Source organism: Suncus etruscus, chromosome 11 (genome assembly GCF_024139225.1).
Source record: "Suncus etruscus isolate mSunEtr1 chromosome 11, mSunEtr1.pri.cur, whole genome shotgun sequence".
Classification (NCBI taxonomy): Eukaryota; Metazoa; Chordata; class Mammalia; order Eulipotyphla; family Soricidae; genus Suncus; species Suncus etruscus.
Window position 1 is genome coordinate 69,968,595 of NC_064858.1, and position 25,204 is coordinate 69,993,798.

At 40.0% G+C, this 25,204-nt stretch overlaps 1 protein-coding gene and 1 pseudogene across 1 annotated transcript in view; one reads left to right on the top strand and one right to left on the bottom strand.

Moving 5' to 3' along the window:
- Positions 1-25,204, top strand: part of PPP1R12A (protein phosphatase 1 regulatory subunit 12A) — a 125,128-nt gene that overhangs the window by 19,365 nt on the left and 80,559 nt on the right. The window contains exon 2 of the mRNA XM_049783366.1: positions 14,886-15,016. Within this exon, the coding sequence (XP_049639323.1) occupies positions 14,886-15,016 (131 nt within the window). The remainder of the gene's footprint in view (positions 1-14,885; positions 15,017-25,204) is intronic.
- Positions 21,153-23,443, bottom strand: LOC126022886 (BTB/POZ domain-containing protein 17-like; annotated as a pseudogene).

A 25,204-nucleotide genomic window follows, 5' to 3' on the forward strand; every position in this document is an offset into this window, starting at 1 on the left:
ACTAATTTATGAAGTATGGTTGGTCTTACCACAAACAAGAGCAAGCAGGGTGACTTTCTATTAATATTTGCTATATGTTTACATTTCTTAGTATTTTTTAATGTTAGTAGTTGCATAGCTGCCCTGTACAAAATGAGTTGTTGTTGTTGTTGTGTGTGTGTATGATATGTGTCTGATGGGGAGAGTTTAAAATGTTTACCAAAATTCCTTTATTCTTGTAATATATGTTTTTCCTTGCATTTTCCTCTACCTTTCATAGGTCTTTAGTTTCTTTTTTTTTTTAAACAAAATATACCTGTGATAGATATTAAATTTTATTATTTAACCCCACTTAACTATATGGCTACTATTTGGGAGGTTCCCTGTGGTGATCAGACACCCAGTGCATCTTGGACTGGCATTGTAGGACAGGTGCCTCAGTGGCTCACTAATATGCAGCCGTTCCAGCAGTGCCATCTCAGTGGGGTCAGACTTGAAATGAAGTGAATGGAAAGGTTGCCAACCACTCCATCTCTTTTCACTAGCTCTTGATGTTTTGTAATGACAGTGTTCATAATCTAGGCATTTCTAAATTTTCTATCCAATTTTTAGGTTTTCATTACTCATAATTTTTCAGAAATCATTATATGCTTACATTGGAACTTACTATTTAAAATTCTTTAAATTAAATTTTGTATATCATGATTTTTCAATACTGTAAATTTTCAGGAGTACAACTTGTTTTTTTTTTTTTTTTTTTTGGCCACACCCAGTGATGCTCAGGGGTTACTCCTGGCTATGCGCTCAGAAATCCCTCCTGGCTTGAGTGACCGTGCTAGGATAGCACGGGCAAGGCAGACACCTTACTGCTTGTGCCACTGCTGTGGCCTCAGGAGTACAACTTCTTACCAGTGTATTAAGATAAGATATATCACATTGGTACTCACTTTGCCTTTTATTCTTTTGTCTGGGGATACATCCAGCAGTGCTCAGGGCATTCTCCTGACTCTGCACAGGGATCATTGTTGGTGGATTTTGGGGGATCATGTGTGGTGGCAGGGATCCAACCTAGGTGTCTGTATGCAAGTTAAGTATTTTACCTACCATTCTATCACTTTGGCTCCTGGCACTTCATATCTATGAAATCTTTGCATCACAGAAACATTTAAGCCACTTATTATGTTTGTTTTTTTTTTTTTTTACCTCATCTCAGTTCTTTCCCCATATGACAGTTAAGTAAAAGGAATGTTTTGCAGTAGAGTTCTATAGGACTGAATGAGAATGTGTACCTGAAAGTACCTTAATACACATTTTCTTTCTTTTTCTTTTTAATATTTTTTATTGTGACCAAAGTGAATTACTAATCTTTCATAGTAGTAATTAAGGTAAATAGTGACATTGAATCAGAGGCATTCCAACTACCAGCGTTGTCCTCCCTCCCTCCTGTTCCATCGTGCATCCCGTATCCTCCTCCTCTGCCCCCTGGACTGCTAGTATAACTGGTTCCCTCTGTGTATAGCTTGTTGTAGATTGAGTATCAATTCTGTTGTCATTGACTTTGGGTTTAGTATTTAAGTCTGATCATTTTTTTTTTTAATTCTACTTAATGGTCAGATGACTGTTTCGTCCTGGTACCATCCATTTTTTCGAAAACCCCTCAATTTACAAGGCAGAAAAGGATGATTCAAGTTATGTGGTTCTGTTTGAAAGAAAAAGAAAAGAAAGAAAAAAAACCCATCTAGATAAATATCAATTAAAAGAAGAAGGGGTGGGGCCAGAGCAATAGCACAGCAGTAAGGTGTTTGCCTTGCAAGTGGCCAACACAGTCCCGGCATCCCAGATGGTCCCGAGCCTGCCAGAAGTGACTTCTGAGCACAGAGCCAATAGTAACCCCTGAGCACTGCCGAGTGTGACCCAAAAACCAAATAAATAAATAAATAAATAAATAAATAAATAAATAAATAAAAGAAGAAAGGGGAAAAAAGAAGAAAAACATAACAAAAACAAAAAACAAAATCACAACAAAAAACAAAAATCAAACAAAAAATTGAAACCAGTGACTACGAAAAAAAGCACTACAGAAATAAAGACAACAACCAAAAAATAACCATGAGCACGAAAAAAATTGTGCTGCTGCTTCCTTTTTTTTTTTTTTTTTTTGCATAGGCACAGTAAATATTGGGAAGATTAGAAAGGGAATTCCCTTGGCCTAAGAGATACAGGTTTTTTTCTACCCTTGAAGCATACTGTTATGGGAATAATTACAGGCTCTGAACATGCTCTTTTTCACACCCCCAGGTCTTTTTTATGGTGCCAGAAGACTTTCTGCTCAGTTTTGAATGATAAAATCAGGGCTCTGTAACTAGAGATCTTGGTATTTGCACAGGTCATAGGATGAAGCCTATTATAGAGTCTTCTCAGTTCTAGAAGTTCTGATCCATCACTGCAGTTGTAGTTAGTCTTCTGTAAGTGGTAGTCTTGGTTTTTGCACAGATCCTAGGATGAAGCCTAGGACAGAGTCTTCCATTATATTTCCGGAAGTTCTGCTCAGTCGCAGTTGTCACAGTCAGATCTCTGGAATTAGAGATCTTGGTTATTGTTCAAATCTTAGGCCGAAGCCTAGGCTAGGAATAATCTTATTGGTCCCAGGATAAGTTCTGCCAGTCATGGTTGTCAAAGTCAATCTTGGTTGTCAAAGTCAATCTTCTGTAGTTAGCGATCTTGGTTTTTGCACAGATCAAAGGACGATGTGTCTTCTGATTTCATCTTACTATTAGGTGATGAGATAGGACAACCTGCTCATATTATTGACGTTTCCTTGTTATCAGGATATCATATCTTAGCACACATGGATCTTATATTTGACTATTCAGATCTTTGCTGGTGTTCTGGTGTAGAAATTAAAAGTATATGTCTTTGAGTTTATAATCTGTTTGGGAATACAAAGTGAATGTATTTGAAATTGTCATGAAATATTTTTTATTTGGTTAATTGTATCATTTTATTTCAATACAGGAGAATTGAAAATAATTTGAGTTATTGTTTTACTGTTTGTGAATATGTGAACAAGCAGATTTTCAGGAGGAAAAGTATGATGTGATATAGAAATAGAAAAGGTAGAGGGGAAGGTGAAGTGGATAGGAGTAATGGTTATGTAATGTAATGTGATTCTTACATTCTTCTGAAGAGTTTTGAATCAAATCATTTTTGTCTTCATTTTCTCCAAAAGTTAAAAAATAAAATATACCATATATGTATAAAATTAGAAGAGTATGGATTTATTGTATCAAGTTTTAGATTATAGTATTTAGATGAGTACCAAAGTGTAGATTCAGATTGATGGGCATTTTTGGTAAAAAATGTTAAGAAATTTCCTAGTAAAGTATACAATATTAAGAAAAACATTAGGGGTCGGAGAGATAGCATGGAGGTAAAGCATGCATTTGCCTTGCATTTAGAAGGATGGTGGTTCTAATCCCAGCATCCCATATTGTCCCCTGAGCCTGCCAGGAGCAATTTCTGAGCCAGGCATAACCCCTGAGCGCTGCCAGATGTGACCCAAAAAAAAAAAAAAAATGAAAAAGGAAAACATTAAAAAAAGGACAAGTTGCTTTTAAAGTTAAGCTTTTTTGTTTTGTTTTTGTTGTTGTTGTTTTTATTTTTGGGGTTTTGTTTGTTTTTTGGGTTTTGGTCCACACCTGGTGACATTCAGGGCTTACTCCTGGCTATGTGTTCAGAAATTGTCCCTGGCTTGGGATGCAGGGGGATTGAACCATGGTCTGTTCTAGTTTAGCTCGTGCAAGGCAAACACCTTACTGCAGGGGTGGTGAACATGCTGCTCTCGAGCCGCATGCGGCTCCTGGCCAAAATGAATGCAGCTCTTTGTCTCTTATCATTATTTTGTATACTGTGGCTCTTTGCCAGGTTTGGATTTTGTTCTCCTGCTTCTGAGGAGGGATGTGTCATCGCCTCCCATCCCTCGGAAACAACTGCATGGGCCAGTGAGTGGGGGAGGGGGGTGGGACCCGTGTGTCTCATGTTGTGTCACAACTTACCATTAGTTCTTAGTGTGGAGGATGCAGCACACCCTCACCATCACTGCTGGATTTTTACCCTTACTCAATGGCTAAATGCAATATGTGTTTAATAGATAATTGTTAAAATTAGATGCTTTTGTGTGAGTGTTTGTTTTGGCAGGTCACTGCGTGGTGTGGCTCTCTGACTCTCGGAGTTTAAAATTTTGGCTCTTTGTGTCGAACTTGTTCGCCACCCCTGACTTACCGCCTGCCCCACTGCTCTGGCCCCTAAAGTTAAGCATTTTTTAAAAATCTCTTTGAGAGCCTTATTTTTGCATATCAGGCAATTATATATATATATATACACATATATATATACACACATATATATAACTCAGTTTTATGATTTTTCAAATACAAATCTCAAATTTTTTCAGTTTGGAAATCAGTGTTGAAAGGTTGAATATCAAAATATTTAAAAGTACCATTTCAGTTGAATAATAGGTCAAGGTGAATTTATTGTGAAAATTAGTGGACATACTGGATGTATAAAAATGTTAGGCACACAGTTAATGAAAGGCATAAGAGGAAATGTCAGTTTTTCATTTGACTTTTGACACTACTGATATTATCTGTAACCTTTGAAATCCAGAGGAAGTGGTGGAGTTTTTTTTGCTAAAGAATACTTTGACTTTAAATTGCAATTCACTTTGTATTTCTCTTGGGGGGACACACCCAGCAGTGCTTCTAGGTCACATACAGAGGCCCTCGGAGGTATACTGAGGTATACTCCTGCCTTGTGAGCCATCTTGCTGGCCCTTGAAAAGTATATCAGGTGTTACTGCTATACATGTTGGACAAACTTGAGGACTCATTCCAAATTTTGGAGGGCAAGAAAGTTGGGTTACATATAACAGTGATCAGGGACTATTCCTGGCTCGACTGCAGTGCTGAGGAGCATACCAGGGTTGACCATTTGCAAGGCAAGCACCTTTCCTCCCGTACTATCTCTTAGGCCTCAGATTACAAATTCTGGACAAGATTGAGCTCCTATACTGCTCTCCTTTCAGTAATATTATTTTAGTAGTTATTCTTTTAGATAAGGATTTCTCCTTAGGATCCCTGTCTCTTTTCTAAGCTTTGGTTACCTATGAGTTCCTCTATATGACATATCAAATTGTTTCAGCATTTTGTTTACCAGCTAGCTAATTAAAATAATAAGTTTTCAAGTTCCTGTTTCAGCCATGATTCATCTTGTATATAAATATGTGGTAGATAGTCACTGGTTGTTGGACAGTGATCAGGACAGTGTGATAGTGCTGATAAGGGGCATTCAAATCAGAAATTCATTTTGGTCTTCAGAAAGATGTTCCTGAAGGAGGAAGTTCACAGTGGTTTTCATATTTACTTGTGTCTTATCTATATATCTATATCCATATATATGATTGTTTCCTTGTCTAACAAGAGGTAACTATCAGGAAATATTTTCATGTGTATCAGACATGACTATTCCATTTATATTTCACATTACTAAGCTCTGTAAAATGAACTTATACTGTGCCTTTGGGGTTCTGTAATTCTTGAAAACTAAATTTCAGTGAGCTATTTCATTTATTATTAATACATACAAGATTTTATTTTTCTTCAAAGAACTGAAGAACATGGAAGATCTGAGATTGATCCCCAGAGGTGTATGGTTCTTTGAGCATAGTTCTGGGCATATATCCCTGCCCTGGCACAGTCAGGTATAGTACGAAAAAAAACAAAACATGATTCTTGAAGAGATTTTTTTTTCATTATTACGTTAGCTGGCAGAACTAGGCATTGTTACATAATACCAGATTTTAATAAGTGATTCCACAAAGAGTCAGTAGAGAAAACTAAACTGTATTTGCTGTTCTTGTTGAGTTTATCAATTTTTATCAATTGAGTTTATCTATTTTCATCTGTTCACATTTCTTGAGTACTTTTTCTATTGTCTGATTGTTTGCCTTAAGGTTCTTTTCCAATCTCTTCTGCTGTACAGAGTTGTTCTGCATTATATCTTCAAGTTCACTGATTCTGTCCTCGACTGCTGTTACCCTATTGAAGAGACTATCCATTGAGTTTTTCAGTTCAGCTACCGTGTTTTTCAGATCTGTTATTTCAGTTTGGAGTTTTCTGATTTCTGTCACAGCTAGAGCTGTGTTTTCCTTGCTTTCCACAAGGATCTTCCATATTTCTATTCCGAATTCCTTATCTGAGGTTAATCAGATGGTTGGTCATTTTTGGGTCATCAGAGCTATCATTTTCATTCTCTGTGCATGGTGTTTGCCTGCGAGCTTTCCCCATTGTCATGCTTGTAGTGTGATTTTTTTTTTTTTCCTGTGTGTGTGGTGGGGTTCATTGGTTAGAAGAGCCAGCTACAAAGCGAAGCGGAGCAGCTGAGCTCTTCTGGGGCCTCTAGGAAACAGTTTTTTTTTGGTTTGTTTTGGGGTCACACCCGGCAGTGCTCAGGGGTTATCCTGGCTTCACGCTCAGAAATTGCTCCTGGCAGGCTCTGGGGAACACATGGGATGCCGGGATTTGAACCACCATCCTTCTGCTTGCAAGGCAAACGCTCTACCTCCATGCTATCTTTCCGACCTCGCTCTAGGAGACAGTTTTTTGCAGTCCTTCCTGGCCCTCTCAGGAGAGCTTCAGGAGACCAGAGAAGAGAAAGACTCAAAGCCAACAGGTCCCCTCAGCTTCTCCCAGTCACCAATCTCACAGCAGGGTAACCCCTTCACAGACAAAGGATTCACCTCTGCCTGGCATCCCTGATAGCCGATTTTTACTCACTTCATCTTTCTTGGCCTTTCAGCCTGAGCGCCTCCAGTAGACAGTTTTTTGGGACCCTTCCTGGCCTGTCAAGAGAGCTTCAGGAGACCAGAGAAGAGAAAGACGCAAAGCTGACAGGTCCCTGTATTTGCATTTCTTGTTTTTTAATAAAAGAGAGACTTAAAAATTTCCATCAAAACTTACTTAAAAGTGATTTTAGGCTTCATTTGGTGGCATTCAGGGCTTCATCTGCCTATGAGCTCAGGAGTCACTCCTGGAAATATTTAAGGGACCATATTATAGTGCCAGAGGTTGAACCCAGGTTAGCTATGTGCAAGACCAGTGCAGAGCTCTCTCAACTCACTGTACTATTGCTTCAGCCCTAAAAGAAAAATTTGAAGTAAATATATATGTTCTTTATACATTGTAAACAATTTGGGGTTTCTGGCCACACCCAGTATTGCTCAGGATTTCCTTTTGCCTGGTTCTGTGTTTGTTGGTGGTCAGGAGATCTTAGCTGATGCCATAACCTTCGTACTGTCTCTGGATCTCTTTATACATTTTGATTTGGAATTTATCATTTTTTTGGTGAAAATTTTTGGATACATACCTGCAAGAATACACTTGAATCTGAAACTTTTTTAAAAAGTACTTTCAAGGTAACTGTGTTTCATGTATTTTGATGTTACGTAGGTAGGTTGGATTTTTGCCTACTTATTTCCATCTGTGGGAATCCCAAAACCTTATATGGTCAAGACTTAGCCTTTAGACTTGAAGGGAAATGTAAGGCAGCGATCCAAAACAGAAAAAAAAATTGCAAAGCCAACTGTTGGCTTTCACTTCATCTTCAGTATTCTCTTGGCTGCTTTTATCATCACAGTAGCTAAATTATAAGAACCTTATGTTCATTGGGAGTCTCTTCCGAGTGGAAGGATTCCTTTTGTGGCAGTAATTCTAAGCTAGAATGCTAATGTTACTTGAGAGAACAAAAACAGTGAATAATATCAGTTATATAATTTGATCTTTTAAATGGAAAGTAAAAGTGAAATTGTTAATAGCTTGGGGTTTTTTTTCTTTCTTCTTCTATTTAGGGGACACAGGTGAAAAGTGAAATTATTCCAAGAGCTTCAGTAATCATCATAAAGGACTGTTTAATAGCCATAAAAGGCTGTCTTTTGTGTTTTTGTTGGGGAGTGAGCTTGGGCCAAATCCAGCAATACTCATAAGAGTGCTTGGGGGACCATTCGTGGCTGGGGATTCTAACTGGGGTCAGTGGGATGCAGGGCAACACTCCTCTCTTTCTCTCTCTCTCTCTCTCTCTCTCTCTCTCTCTCTCTCTCTCTCTCTCTCTCTCCCCCTCTCCCCCTCTCCCCCTCTCCCCCCTCCCCTCTCCCTCCCTCATTCTCCCTCTCTCATTCTCTCTCCCTCTCATTCTTTCTCTCTCTCCCCCCCTTATTCATCTTTTCTCTCTGATCATGATTATTTATCAACTTTTACATAACACTCTAAAATAGGTGTTCTATTTTATTTTATTTCATTTTATTTTATTTTATTGGTTTTTGGGTCACACTTGGCGGTGCTCAGGGTTTACTCCTGGCTCTGCACTCAGAAATAGCTCCTGGCAGGCTCAGGGGACCATATGGGATGCCGGGAATCGAACCACCATTTGTCAAGGGTAGGCCGTGTGCAAGGCAAACGCCCTATCTCTCGGGCCCTCTAAGATAATTTAATACATCGTTAATATTACAATTCTTAGTATTATTTGCACTTGAATGGAAAAGGGAAATATTACTCCTTGAAAATAAGAAAATCACAAGAAAAGGAAAATTATAAGATGTTTGTCACTTTTTCATTCTATTCCTTTATGTTAGATATGACATAGGTAAAATTAATTTTTAGCAACAGTCATCTACAGATAGCAAAGAATTGACAGCTTTTTGTATTTTATTTTGTTTGGGGGCCATACCCATCAGTGCTGAGGACATGCTTCTGATTCTACTCAGAGATTCCAGTTCTCTGGGGACCAAAAGCAGTGCTCTATTAATAGAACCAAGGTAGGCACATACAAGGCAAGTACCTTACTTCCTACACTATTTTTCTGGTCCGGCAAATTTTTTTTGAGTCAAAAAGTCTTGTAAATAAAGCAGTTAATAATTGTAAGTTTCTCCATTCATTTACATTAGTTACTGTTTAATACTGTATTCTTTTTCTTATGAGTCCTTGATTGTTTATACATGGTACAGTGGAAATAGACAAGAGGAACATGAAAGCAGAGATAGTTCATATAGTTTACTTATAGTACTGTCTTAAATATATCAGCCATTAGTGTGCTTAGTATTACAGAAAATGAAAGATGGTGCTTAAAAGAAGATGAAATTGAGGAAGAGTTTCCAAAATTCAACAGTACCTCGAGTTGGTACCCTTCCTTTCTTCCAGACAAATTTTTAAAAAGTTTATCTCAGTTATTTGTTATAATTGAAAAGATAACTTTTGTTATTTTGGTTTTTCTTATCCTAATTCTCTTGCCAACCTGCCCCCCCCCTTTTTTTTGTAATAGAGCTTAAAAAATATTCTTGGGGGCCAAAGAGATAGTACGGCAGGGAGGGTGCTTGCATTGCCCACAGCTGATTATTTGGTTTTAGTCTGGGCACCATATACGGATGTCCCTGGGCACCACTAGTAATGGTCCCTGAGCACAGAGCCTGAAGTAAGCCCTGAAGGCTGCTAGGAGTGGCTCCCAAAACCAACTGACTTCCATGTACTCCATTTCCTTAATGGCAATGTATTGGATGAATCTTTTTCTTTATGACTTTTTATTTGTTTCTGGGGCTATTCTTGGCAAGGAGTATGTAGGTTTGAGATGGACTATAAAGACTGATAGAAAACAAATCAGGTTGGCCACATTCCAGATTAGTAACCCCTGTACAGTTTCTCCTCCCTTTGCTAGTAAGCAAGACCTGGCACCTGTCTTCAGACAGCCTAGCAATTGTACCCTCTGCAGTAGACCAGTGGTTTTTACCTTTCTGCACCTGCACACTAGCTTTTGAAAACCACTCATTTAGCTCATCAATTAGAAGGAGAAGAACAGATATAAAAACGATCTCTCTCACACAGGGGAAATAAGGAAACGTAGTAATGGGATAGCAAAGGCAAAAAGGCAACAGAAAAAAGATCTGAGGTAACTGAGTAAATAGACCGGGTTGGGTGAGAGATGATGCTGAGATGGTGGCAGGAAGTGAACTCTGCTGCTTGTGTGAAAACCTATCGTTGACAGTATTGGAAATCAAAGTACTTTAAATTAAAAACAAAACAAATTTTACATTTTTACCCCTGAAATTGAGCTTACTATGGGAATGTGTTATACTTCCTTTGTATTTGGGTTATGGCTGAGGTTTTCTCAAGATACTACTACCCTCAGGCTATTGACTGTGAGAGGCCTTATCTTATCTGAAGGTTTAGGTCCTTAAGGTTGGGGAGGTTGGTAAGGTCCTCTTGCATTCTTACCCCTTGTACACCTTTCTAGAGGAATGCCTCTAGAAAATGGCTGTTGAATGTTTAACTCTGCTAGGTTGTGAGTGATCTTAGAGGAAGCGTACATGCCACAGTGATGACTATGTACCATGTGCAATATTGTTCATGTTCAAGGAGTACTATATGGCTAAGCCACACCCATCACCAGAGTATCAGTGTCCCTCTACCACATCTCTAGGTCCCCTCTTCCTTTACCAAACTTAGTTCTGCCTTTGTTATGGGGCAGAAGGGGAAGTGTGTTGTGGGTCACATCCAAGCTCTGCTCAGGAAACATTCCTGAACATGCTTGGGAGAACTCATATGTGGAGCTAGGAAACAAATCAGGCTCAGTGGTGTTTAATGCAAGCTCTTTTACAAAACCTTGTTCTATCCCTGATCCCTCATTCAGTTCTATAGGCAGACTCTTAGGGGCTGTTATCATTGGGGAAAGGTTTCTCTTGAAACACAGATTTCTATGATCATGGAACAGGGATAATTGAGAGTTGTGTGATATAGATAGCAAATGAAGATTTTTTTTTGGTAATGTATATTCCTTAATTGATATAACTATTAGATAGTTGGCTTCTATATAGCATACCTTGTTTAGGTCTCCTTTTCTTACTTACTGTTCAGAAAATACTTAAGGCTTGTGAGATAGCTCAAAGGGCTGGAGCACATTCTTGTGCATGTTCAATCACATCATTATAAGGTCCCTGAGTGCCCCTAGGTGTCTGCAGCCCTCACCAAAATAACTAAGATAATATACTATGATAATTTCCATGCTTCAAAAGCCAAGACAATGCTCAGAGGGCTGGAGCCTAGACTTTGCATGGAGGAATCCCAGTTCAGTCACTGGGACCACCTGGTCATCCAGATGCCACTGGGTGTAGCCCCAACAACACTGGGCATGCCCTAAAACCAAAGAGTACTGTCAGTTATATATTTGGTGGTTGGATTTTTTTTCTCTTTTTGCTTTCTCTAAAAACATTTAGTGTGGGCCCGGAGAGCGGCGTTTGCCTTGCAAGCAGCCGATCCAGGACCAAAGGTAGTTGGTTCGAATCCCGGTGTTCCATATGGTCCCCCGTGCCTGCCAGGAGCTATTTCTGAGCAGACAGCCAGGAGTAACCCCTGAGCAACGCCAGGTGTGGCCCAAACAAACAAACAAACAAAAAACATTTAGTGCACCTCTTATTTTTTGACTTGAAAACATAAGCCCATTTCCTTAATTTTTCCTGAAATGATGTGTACCTGGTAGACTAAAATAGAAAAAAATCTGCTGAAAATAAACACAGATGTTTTTGTTGTTTGCATTTTCATCTTCAGGACCCAGAATTATATATTTTCAGCTTTGATAGTCTCTGCCAAAGCATATATATATGGGGGCATACCCGGTGATACTCAGGGGCTATGGACTCAGAAATTGCTCCTGGCTTAGGGGACCATATGTGATGCTGGGGGATTGAACTACAGTCTGTCCTAGGTCAGCTGTGCGCAAGTCAAATGCCCTGTTGCTGTGCCACCACTCTGCCTGCATTGTGTTTTCTTTATTTTCTCTAGTGTTAAAATAAATTTGAATTTTATTCATTTGAATGAATTTTCTGTGGCTGAATGATACAGTATCTATTTTTAACTTGCTATTCCATGATTTTATCATCTTAAATATATGCATTATGAGAATAGATGTTTATTTTACTATACAGATGTCCTGCTATATATGAGAATAGAAAAAACAAAAAATATAATAAGCTTGTTTGTTTTCATAATAAATATGATAATTTCTTAATGTACAGATACTTGTTTATGTGTCTTAGTGTAAGGCCAAGGCATTTATTTCCTATCACTTAGTACTGGGGTATTACTTAGAGCACTTTACATATGTACAAAGTATATACATACAAATATGCATACTTTACATATATACTTTATATTTCTGGTATAGACTCCATCCATAGTCCTTCCTATGATATGCCAAGTTAAGTTTCTATTTCCAGTGGCATACGTATTAACTTGGACATCTCTTTCCTCTTTTTTTGGGGGGGTGGGGGTGGGGGTTTGGGCCACACCCAGCAGTGCTCAGGGGTTCCTCCTGGCTGTCTGCTCAGAAATAGCTCCTGGCAGGCACAGGAGACCATATGGGACACCAGGATTCGAACCAACCACCTTTGGTCCAGGATTGGCTGCTTGCAAGGCAAATGCTGCTGTGCTATCTCTCTGGGTCCCATCTCTTTCCTCTTAAGTGTACTTACTAACATCTCTGTCACACTCAGTGCTGTAGGGTATAGCCTGTTTTTCATGCCCATCAATTAACAATTGAGTTTTCTCAGTGTCATGAAGAGTTGTTTGAAGGAAGTAAATAGAAATTGATAAGAATTCTACACTCAAATTACTTTGTCTATTATCATTAATTATATGGACTAGTTTTCAGCATATATTCTTCTAGTCTTTGTGTACCTATATTTATTATTCAAAATGTATTTTACTAAATTTATTCTGAACAGGAAAGTTGTTTTGGCATTAAAAAATATTGTGAACATTTTTCCATGTCCCTTTATAAAGAGTCATTTTACTCAACATTAGTCTTCAAAACATTGTTTTGGAACTTACAGCAGTTAAAGTTAAGAGAAAAGGAGATTTGAATCTAACAATCTATTCTTGAGGCATAGTAATAAATAAAGCTTATAAATCGATATTTCAAAACTGCATCATTAATTCTTTTTTTGGGGGGGGTCATACCTGGCAGCGCTCAGGGGTTACTCCTGGCTCTATGCTCAGAAATCGCCCCTGGCAGGCACGGGGAACCATATGGGATGCTGGGATTCGAACTACTGTCCTTCTGCATGCAAGGCAAATGCCCTACCTTCATGCTATCTCTCTGGCCCTTGATTTTCTTTTTGATTTCATCTCTGACCCACTGGTTGTACAGTAGTTAGCTGCCTATGACAATGTGAGAGCATTCTCCACAAAACTTGTGTTATGGAAATCCCAGCTCTCTCAGACAAACCTTTGCCAGCATGCAAGGAACTTGTGGGTGCAGGCATACCATTCAGTAATGAGAAATATGTTGATGCTATTTTTAAGCTAGAGAAGGAATTTGATCACAGATTTGCAGACTTCAAAAAGCACAGAGCCACTTTCCAAATTTTTGTGGACCCCTTTTCCTTTGATATGCAAGATGCCCCTCCTGTGCTTCAAATGGAGCTCATTGACCTGCAGTGCAACTCTGATCTCAAAGCCAAGTTCAGGGAGATTAGTGGAAAAGCAGACATGCATGGGCTCAGCTTCCCTGAGCTTTCTGGGATGTTCAAGCACACCATGTGCCTTTTTGGGAGCACATATTTGTGTGAAAAGTTATTCTCCACATTGAACTTCAAAAAGTCAAAGTACAGGTCTAGACTTAATGATGATCATCTTCAAGCCATACTGAGGGTCTCAACTGCTTCCTCTCTAAAGCCAAATGTGGTTCAGATTTGTGAGAAGCAGCGCTGTCAAGTCTCTGGCAGCAAGGCATAGGCAAAAGATGCCATGTTCAGAAGAACTGCTCATGATCTTCACTCAATGTTCTATTCATGTTCAGAAGAAATAATTAAAACTGTTAATAATGACGTTTGAGGACTTTTCTTATGTGGCCCTGCCTCACCCCAACTTTGCCTCCTGTGGCCCCCAAGTAAATTGAGTTTGAGAACCCTGCTCCAGGATGTGATTTTCACATATTTTTTGTCTCTAGACTCCTTTATACTCGTAAAAATGTGTTTAGTGGTTAACATTCAGTTAAAAGTCATATATTTATTATTTTTGTCAAAGACATAAGTAAGTAAAAACAGCTTTAAAAAATGATGAGCATATAGTGGTACAGCCCAAGGACTCAAGTCAACATAGTGAAAAGAGGAAGTTAAGGTTACTTTGAAAATAGTTTGGCAAAGTCTTCTTGAAAGGATTTATTTTCTATTCTGTCTTCCAATGATCACTTTTGATGATCTACACTAGAGAGAATACTTACTATTGATTCTTAATTGCCATATTTAGGTTATTTTCATGTTTTTCCTTTCACTGTCCTTACAGGTTTCTTTATAAAAAAAATGAATTATATGTGTTTTTGTTTGTTTTGCTTTTGAGCCACATTTAGTAGTGCTGGGGTCCGAAACTAGGCCCATCGAATGTGAAACAGGTTCTCAGCCTAAGAAAGTTTCCTTATACCCTGTATGTGTCTTTTAAGCAACGGCTTTTAAAATTTTATTAGTCCCATTGTCCTGTTTTGTGTCAGTACAATCAAGAGTAACCAATATGGGCCCGGAGAGATAGCACAGCTAGCACTTACAAGCAGCCGATCAGGACCAAAGGTGGTTGATTCGAATCCCGGTGTCCCATATGGTCCCCCGTGCCTGCCAGGAGCTATTTCTGAGCAGACAGCCAAGATTAACCCCTGAGCATCACCGGGTGTGGCCCAAAAACCAAAAAAATAAAAAAAAGAGTAACCAATAAGAATAGTAATGTTAATTACAAAAACTGAAAAATAAGAAATTTATGTTTACTGGAAATGTTGGTTAAATTTATTTTTCTATTTTCATTTCTGTTTGTTTTTAGGCTTGCATAGATGACAATGTTGATATGGTGAAGTTCCTGGTAGAAAATGGAGCAAATATTAACCAGCCTGATAATGAAGGTTGGATACCTCTGCATGCAGCTGCTTCCTGTGGATATCTTGATATTGCAGAGTAAGTCAGTTCTGTATTTACTGTGATCTAAGTGTTTTATAGACACCAGGTATTTTATAGAAATATTATTTCAGGTAAATGAGTGGTCTTATAATACTTTGAATCATAAAAGTTATTCTTTCTAAGAAAGAGAGTAAGTTGGTCTTGGAAATATAGATACTATAGTCTTCACCATTTTTTTTTTTTTTGGCTTTTGGTACTTTATATTGATATAAGTAATTTTCCTTTCTTTTCTTTTGTGTACACACAGAACACTGTCAGATGATTAAGAATTAATAGTCTTGACAGTCATGGTTAGGAAAAATTGGGAATAATTCTTTGTGGTTTAATGGTTATTGCTTATTTTTTAAATTTTTATTTAGTCCTTGTGAAATTACAAAGTTATTCATGATTGCATTTCAGGCATACAGTGTTTTAATACCAATCCCTTCATCAGTGTCTATTTCCCTCCACCCACCTTTTAGTTGCCTCTAAAGAGATGCTTTTGTTTTAAAGTATGTATTTGAATGAAACACATGTGTTTCTGTTATGTTTCATACTACCTTTGCTGATAGGGTCTTGAACGGAACACTTTCTCACCATTCTTTCAGCTCTTTTCCCCCCTAAGCTCTCCACCATAGATGTTGCCCCTCCCTGCCCCGACCCTTAGTTTTTACAAGTGGCATGTTCCTACTGAAACTTTACCAGTTTTGTGTTCTTTGTTTCTGTGTGGAGATTTGTTATTCCACCATATACTCGTTATAGCCCACGTGTGAGATCATTCTGTGTTGGTCTCTCTCCCTCTGACTAACTTCAGTTAGCACAATACTCTCCAGGTTCCTTGATGTAGGACCAAATTACATGGTCTTATCTTTTCTTACAGCCTAGCAATATTCCGTTGTATATTTGTACCATAGTTTCTTTATCTAGTCATCTATTCTTGGACATTTGGGTTGTTTCATGTTCTGACTATTGTGGATAGTGCAGCACATAGGGGTGTAAATATCTTTTCTCTATTTTTGTTTTTTGTTTTTTTGGGGGGTTTTTTTTGGTCCAAGAAATAAATTCTTATTTATTATTTTTATTTGTCGGGGGGTGGCCCAAACCTGGCAACGCTCAGGGGTTACCCCTGGCTCTGAGCTCAGATCGCTTCTGGCACACTTGGGGGGCCGTATGGGATGCCAGGAATCAAACCCGGTCCATCCCAGGTCAGTTGTAAGCAAGGCAAACTCCCACTGTGCTATTGCTCTGGCCCCCATGGAGTATATTCTAAGAAGTGGGAATTCTGGGTCAAATGGAAGCTCAGTTCCTAGTTTTTTAAGGATGTCCATGTTTTCCAGAAAGGCTGCACAAGTCAACATTTGAACTAGCGGAAAGACAAATTTTTATCAAGTTATTTTGCCATAGAGGGATTGATTCTTCAAGTAGTATGTTTGTGCTGGCTTCAGTTTTATTAAGATTATGTTTTAAAACTTTTTTAGAAAACCCAGTAGAAAATAAGATTTAACAAAGAAGTTCAAATATTTTACAGAATAATAATTATTATTCCTATATATCCAACAATTTTGTTATATGCTGGCAACAGATTTATTAACTTATACTAAATATTGATATATAATATGGATAGATGGTATAATATTGGTATTTAGTATGAATATAACTTAATGTTAAAATATAACTGATGTTATGAGTTACAGGCTGATTGAATATATTATGCTCTGTCGAAAGTCTCTTAGTAAGCCTTCATAGTTGAATCTTTGATACATTAATATATAAATACTTCCATGTGTATTGTATTTTTCTTACCTCCATGTGGAGATAACATGCAGCAATGTAGAGGATGAAAAGGAAGCATTAAGGTTTGGAAATCACATCTGAGTCCTTTGAGTTTTGTTACCAATGTCAGCACGTATTGCACTGTTTTGGGGAGAGGGAGGGAAGGAGGGAGGGAGGGAGGGAGGGAGAGAGAGAGAGAGAGAGAGAGAGAGAGAGAGAGAGAGAGAGAGAGAGAGAGAGAGAGGAGACGGCAAGTGGTGAACCTTTGTGTGTGTGTATATATATGTGTGTGTTTTGGGAGAGAGATAAACTGTGTGTATGGTGTGTGCACATTGCCAAGTGGAGGGAGAGAGGGAGAAAAAGGACAAAAGACATGATCCACTGGCTGCTTGGCAGCCTGGGCTCTACTTCTGGACCACAATAATAAACCCAGTCTAGGTGATTTGTTTTCTTTTCTAGGACTTCTTTTTTTGTAAAGTGCAGAATTTTAAAATTCCGCTGCAAAACAGTATTGGTTATTCAGGGTATAATTAGAATTCTCATTCTTTATTTCTTTCTTTTTATCTCCACAATGGTTTGGGATCTTTTCTTCACAGTACGAGTAGCTAATGTGCACTTTAGCTATTTTATACTTAAGAATTAGTGTAGATTAACAATACATCCTCAGCTATTCTTCAGGAATACTTGTGCATAGTCCTTAACTTGTATAAACTTCAGTTTTAGCTGCTAGAAAATAAAAATTCTATTTTCTAGTTTTGTGTTGACCTTAACTGGGTACATCAAATTAGTACAGGACACATAGGAAATACTCAATATCATTGTTCTACTTATCTTAGGTAAACTGAAAAACCGATTTATTTCTTTTTGTTTGTTTGTTTGTTTGTTTTGGGAGGGTCACACCCAGCTGCGCTCAGGAGTTACTCCTGGCTCTATGCTTAGAAGTCGCTCCTGGCAGGCTCAGGGGACCATATGGGATGCGGGGATTTGAACCACCGACCTTCTGCATCCAAGGCAAATGTTTTTCCTCACATGCTATCTCTCCAGTCCCCCAATTTATTTCTTGTATTTTTAAAATTCAGGCTTCTCAGGGACCAGAGCTATAGCACAGCGGTAAGGCATTTGCCTTGCACGTGGCCAACACAGGACCAACACCAGTTCAAATTCTGGCATCCCATATGATCCCCTGAACCTGCCAGGAGCAGCTGAGCACAGAGCCAGGAGTAATAACTGAGCGCCACTGGGTGCGACCTAAATTTATTTATTTATTTATTTATTTATTTATTTATTTATTTATTTATTTATTCAGGCTTCTGAGCTTAAACTATAAATAATTTTCCTCAGGTAGACTTGATTGATGATCCATTGTGTCAGTTGGGATGAGTTTGGCTGTAAACATCATGAAATTAAAAATTATGTAAAGAGGGGCCGGAGAGATAGCATGGAGGTAGGCCGTTTGCCTTGCATACAGAAGATTGGTGGTTCGAATCCCGGCATCCCATATGGTCCCCCGAGCCTGCCAGGAGCGATTTCTGAGTATAGAGCCAGGAGTAACCCCTGAGCGCTGCTGGGTGTGACCACAAACCCCCCCCCCAACAAAAAAAAAAAGATTATTTAAAGAGTAAGGGGAATTGATAAATGGTATAGTATATAGTTTAGAGGAATGACATTCATGTTAAAATACTAGGGGATGTCACCAAGATTCTAAGTTAATAAGAGTTTGTTGTTTTGGGGTTTTCATTGTATTTTTTTTTTTATTAGCCAGAAGAGTCTCTGCATATGTACTATATGGCTATTTTCAGTACAAATATTTTAGGAAAAAAATATATTCTATAATTGTTATTTAAGGGTTTGGCAGCACTGTTAGGCCATGCCTTGTAATGCTTAGGGTTCCTGCCTCTGTGCTCAGGGAGGGATTCTTGTCACTGCTGGGGACCATATAGTGTCCCAGATCAAACTGGAATCACACGCCCTGCAAGTCCTTACCTCCTGTGCTTTTTTTCAGGTTGCCATTTTTGGTTTTTCTTTCCCTTGCTATGCCTAGTTTTTAAAATAACGTGTGAATTAGTTACTTTCAGATGAACTAACTGGCAGGAGTAGTAATTCTAAGTATCTCTAGGAACTTATAGATATATTTTTTCTTATAATTCTTTGTAGTTATTAATCTTTATTGATAAGCAAATTATGTTATCTTTGATCATTAAGTCTCAAGTTCACATTTTTATTTTCTCGTCATGTTCACTTTTAAGTCTGTGGGGTATGATCAAATAAAATGATCTTTAGAAGCTTCTGTTAGTATCCTTAGCTGCTTTTTGAAGCTTTCTACCTTGGAACTGGATTACCATTTTTCTTGTAATGGGTACTCAAAGTACTCATTGTTCCTGGGTTTGGTCATTGTTTCCAATTCAATTTCAATACCAAAGTATTTTTCTTTTTTTATTTGTTTATGTTTGGGCCATGCCCAAACAGGGTGCTTGAACTACTCCTGGCTCTGGCTCAAAAATCACTCCTGGCAGGTTTAGGAATCCATATGGGATGCTGGGGATCAAACCCAGGTTGACTGACCTTTGCAAGGCAACTAACTGCCCTACCAGCTAAGTAAGCTATAGCTCCAACCCCCAAAGTATTTTTTTGTAACATCTACCATTTATCATTATATTTTTTCTTCCTTATTTTACTTCTGGGAGCTAATTTGACTAATTGCTAATTTGACTAATTTGCTTTATTACTGATTATATATACATTATACTTTTTATGACATGTAACATACCAGCAACAGTAAAATAATTAAGTAGTTTGGAGGTTTGTTTTTTGTTTGTTCAGAGTGTAGAGAAAATTTCTATTGTTACATAACTTGTTTAGGGCCAGTTTTAAGGGATGGAGCATATTTTGCACTCTGGAGCCCTAGATTCAGTGCTAATGCTGCAGGAGTCTTATAGTACTGAACTGAGCAAGCTAGAAACAGGTCCCCTGTCCTGTGTCACCTACTAAACCACCACTAGTAATATACTATCAAATTAACTTTTGGAATTATAAACATTAGTTATTTTCTTTGTGCTTTTGCTACCAACTAGATAATTATTAGGTACATTAAGGTTTTTGGTCACTGCAATTTCTATTTAAATATAAGGTATGGGGCTAGGAGATAGCTCAGGGGATGCTCTGCTGAAGCCTCAAGTTCCATCTCTAGCACCACATGATTCCAAGCACTCCAAAAGCAAAAAAGGACCCAGGTTGTAATGCTTAATTCTTCTGTCCTTTTAGATAATCACTTTAAAACTTTATTTGGGGGGGGGGGAGCACACCCGTTGACACTCAGGGGTTGTTATTCCTGGCTATGCGCTCAATAATCACTCCTAGCTTGGAGGGACCATATAGGATGCCAGCGGATCAAACCGACCCTTACCTATAGCACCATCACTCCAGACCCTAAAACTTTATTTTTATCTCACTTTTTTTCCTGTCTTTTATTAAAACTGTCACATGAAGGTACTAGGGGTTGGGTTGTATTGCCAGGTCCAAACCAGAGGGATTCTCAGGGACCATATTGTGCTGATGATTGAACTTGGAACCTTGCCATACACAGTTCATATGCTCTACCTCAAGTCAACTCTGGCACTCCCAATTTGTTTTCAAAGTTATCCAGCAGTGCTATGAGCTACTTTCTGGCAGTGCTCAGAAGCCTGTGCATGGTGGGGACCAAATTTGGCCTCCAGAATGCATGTGCTCCAGTCTATAGAGCGCTGACCCCTTTTAAAATAAGTTATTACTTTTGTAGATGTGAAATAAATATTTCTCGCTGTTCTTTTTATTTTCTTTAAAAGCTTTTTAAAAATTTTGTGTTAAATCACCATGATAGAGTTTCTAGATTGTAGTTGAGTTTCAGTCCTATAATGTTCCAACACTTATCAGTTCACGTTCTTAGTACTCCATTGTATTACTAGCAATCTAATCTTAATCAACCTGTCCATCTTGGTAGACAAATGAATATAATTTATTTGCATTCTCAGTATAGCCTTGAAATGAGATGAGCCTTGCTTTTTTTAATTATAGGAATTTTAATATAATCCGAAAAAATGTTTTATATCTGAAAGATGTAGCAGATTATTTCATTAACATTTTGCTTAATGTGATCATTATAATATTTCTTTTGTATTCTGATTAATTTAATTTTAATTTTTTTTACTTCCCTGTAAATATTTAAGGAAATGCTTTAGATTTTTTAGGTTTTTTTTCTCTCTCTAAACATTGGTTCATTCAACCAAATACTTGAAATCAGCCTGAATCAAACATCTTGCCTACCATCATAGCTTGCACGTCACTGAGCTCCAGTGCAAACCAGCGCTTCGCCATGAGATGGACCTCACAGACACCTTTCCAGGTCTTACATCCCCACCCCAGAGCCCTGCTGGGTTACTTGGAGGTCCGGTTGAAGGTGTGAAAGACGAGTTTGACAATGAGGTGCAGGTGAAGGGCTTTCTCCACCAGAGTTGGCATCGCTGCAGGTCGTTTGGCCAGCCAGGAAGTTGCCGTCCTCCTCTTTGCTCTGGTGAAAGCTGTAGGTGTGGTGGACCAGCAGGCGGCAATGCTAACGCACCCCCACCAGCATGGTCTTCTGGAAGCTCACTCCAGCTGCTTAGGCTCTGTTGATGGCAGGAGTAATCATGAGCCGCAGCTGCCCGTCCTTGGGGAGCACAGCTGGCAATGTAGTACCTGCCACATCTACACGGGCTCCAGAGTGCCGGGCAGCCAGCACTGGGAGATGAGCACATTCCAGGTGACTCAGCTGCCCAAGTCATCTACACTGGGCCCCAGCTGCATCTGGAAGCTGATGCTGTGGTCATTGCAGGCCGGGTTTTTGATGACCCCAGGCCAGCACGAGGTAGTTGCAGGGCAGGAAGGTGCTGCCATTGACATCGAAGAATTTGGCGAAGTGCAATGGAATGGAACTGGTAAACCTTTAGCAAGATGTCAGCCACGGCTAGGCTGTGGCTTGCCAGGTCAGCCAAGTATGCCTGCAGCTGGAACAGCTTGCCGGCGGGATCTTGGTTGTAGCGATGGCGCAGTATGAGTGAGGCCATAGCAACAGGGTGGCCGCACGCACGCGCACCCCAGCCACAGCTCCAGCTCGTCCTGCAGGTCCAGATTGGAGTGTGGCAGCAGTTGCACTAGCAACTCTGGGCTCATAGCGCCCCACTCAGGGCTGCCCGTCATGGTGAACAGGTTCCAGGCCAGGAACTATAAGCTGTTGTCTCGCAAGGCTTCATATCCAGTGCTCATCGCATAATGGTACCAGCCTGTTGCTGGGCCCACACCTCCTGCCAGGTGCGTGCGCGTGCAGTTGGCCATGCTCCGTGCAGCAAGTCCATGCGGTACTTGGTGGCGAGTGGTGAAGTGGGAAGGCATGAGCCAGCATCAGTGTCAGCTTCCCTCAATACGGTACTTGATGAACTTGTCGAAGAAACCATCGCTGTCGTGGACCTCCTGCAGCACCACATCGCTCTGGTTGCTCAGGAGCCCCCAGAAGAGCTCACTCTGCAGCCCCATCAGCTGGTGGTGGGTGTAAAAGACACTCATCATGTCGCTGCCGTTGTTGTGGCACAGCAGCTCCTGCAGGTGCTGGAGTTGCATCTGGGAGTGGTTGATGGACATGCCCACGGTATTCCCGCCAATGTTGGCTCATGGGGAGGCGTATGTCTTGCATACTGCCGGTCCAGGTTTGATCCCTGTGCCCTAGGATCCCCTGTGCCTGCCAGGAGTGATTCCTGAGCACCAAGCCAGGAGTAACCCCAGAGCATCATCCAGTGTAGTCAAAAAGCCAAAACCAAAAAAAAAAAATCCGAGCAGCCAGGTGGTCTGGGCCAGCGTCTCCCCAGGGAGCACGCACCCACTTTCTAGATAGGGGAGTATGCAGACCTCACCCTGCTGTGGTCTTTCCTGGGATATGCTTCAGGCAGGAAGGGGTCTTGGACATGTTGCTCAGGCAAAGTAGGTGGGAGGAGTTTGTCCTTGCTCTCTCATACATGCTGAGAATCTTCCAAAAGAGGCTGAAAATGGACTAAACCCTCTTTGGAACTTGTGTGAAAGCAGCTTCTTCCAAAGCGCCATGGATGTGAGTGTCCCAGGCCAGAGAACTAACACCCTGAGTAGGGTACTTACCTTGAAGGTGGCCAAGAAAGTCAGATTTAACTGCTAGTACTTTATAGGGTCCCCTGGTCACTGTAGGAGTGGTTGCTAGGTGCAGAGGCAGGATAACCCTTGAACATTGCCCATACAGGGGCCAGAGTGATAGCTCAGTGGGGAGAGCATATGCCTTGTACAGGGCCAATCTGAGTTCAATTCCCAGTATCCTTAGGGTCCTCCGAATCCACCAGTAGTGATTCCTGAATGCAGAAACGGGAACCCCTAGTGCTACTGGGTGTGGCCCCAAAACAAAAGCCAAAGAAAAATAATAAAAAATAATAAAACAAAGAAATAAAGATTGTCAGAGTGTAAGTGCCGTAAGGCAGGAATGGGAAAGGGTTATTTGAGAAGGGAGCCAGAGGGAGCCATAAGGGCATCTACCCAGGGGCAGAGCCTACCCAGAGAAAAACTGGCATCATGATGAGAGAGATGAGGTGGAGGAAGGCCAGGCTGCAGGCCTGAGAGGCTGTGTCTGCCCAGCATGTGGTTCATGTGTCACTAGAGAGAGGGGGGCTGAGGTTGCCACTGGAATGGGGCTCTGTCCTTGAATTTTTGGACCCCTCCAAGCTGTTCATGCCAGAATCTTTTCAGGGAGCCCCCCCCCCCCAGTCAAACGGGGACATAGTATCAGCCAATGAGAACTCGGTTAGGGACAACCCCTGACAGCATTTTTCCCAACCCTGGGAGAGGCGAGGATGCACAGGTAATGGGGTAGGGCACAGCTGAGGGCATAGATGGGCACCAGCACACACTCGAGTCCACAAAAGCCTGCACACACATGTACACACGTGCATACATTCATTGGGGTTAGTGGAGAGAAAGGGCAGTGCTGTGCCCAGCAGAACATGTCAAGGGACCAAGGAGAAGGGACAAGGGCACGAGGTTCCATCCTCCCTGAGCTGCTGCTTCCAGAGGACCTGGAGGCAGATGGCATCCCATTTACCTAGCTGCCCAGTATTTTTAATAAAAATTTTCAAGGGTAGAAAAAATTGTGTTCAGCTACTATAATTTTATTTATGTAGTAGACATAAATAAGTACATTTAATAGTACATTAGGTAGTACACTTAATATATATTTTCTTCTTGGTTAGAGTAATTTTAAATGCTCTACTTCTGCAGATTTCGGCTTTTTGGTTTTTTTTTGGGGGGGGGGCAAACCCGGTAATGCTCAGGGGTTACTCCTGGCTATGCGCTCAGAAGTTGCTCCTGGCTTGGGGGACCATAGGGGACGCCGGAGGATCGAACCGTGGTCCATCCTAGGCTAGCGCTGGCAAGGCAGACACCTTACCTCTAGCGCCGCCACGCCGGCTCCAACTTCTGCAGGTTTCTTTTAAAATGCTGTGGTAGGATTATTGTCAAGACATTTTCATGTTTTTGTTTTCAGCATAGAAAAAGAAACATTAGCTTGGTTACTTTATCATTCCTTACTTAACTCATCTATTTAAGGATATTATAACTTAAATATTTGATTTATTTATACTCTAGTTTTATATATATACATACATACATATGTACACACACACGTCTTTTCTTCACTCTAACCTTTATTCCAGAGTCAATTGAAGCTCTACTGACTATTCAGATAGATGCAGTTTTGACCATTTTCCATTACCTCTTTCATTTCTCTTAATAAAACTCTTGTTTTTAACTCAAACCATAACCATCTGCTTCCTCCCCATTTTTCACCAGAACAGCCAGAAAATTTCTTAAAATTCCAAGTTGGGTAACATTGCATTTTCTTCTTTTTGAATTTGATTGAGTTCAGAACCCTAGGGTGCAATGTGCAGCATTCAGGTGAAGCTAGAGTTCTGAGGTGCTTTATACAAACATGGAACACTTGCTCCACCCCTCTAGCCCAGCTTCAAGGCCCAGCACTGATTCCCCAGGAAGAGTATATTGTACAATTAAATACTTCACTGCATTTCGATCTGTAGTCTTCAGGAATACCAGTACATGTGAAGTCAGTTAACAATAAAAGAATGATTAGTTCAGGATATATATAAGGAACTTATATATATAAGGAAGAAGTTATTGATTATTTCTGTATGTCAAGCTTTAATCAGCTTTTCTCTAACCAAGGAAATATTGGGCCTGGTTTATTGGTTTAAAAGTCTGGCTTAAGAAATATCCTTTTATGAAGAGAAAGGGATAAAACTGGGAATGTGAACTGGCACTAGAGCAACTGAAGGAATCTTGATGTCTTGGGGTAAATTTTAATTTGCGGGTTGGGTTGGGGGATAATACAGAAACATG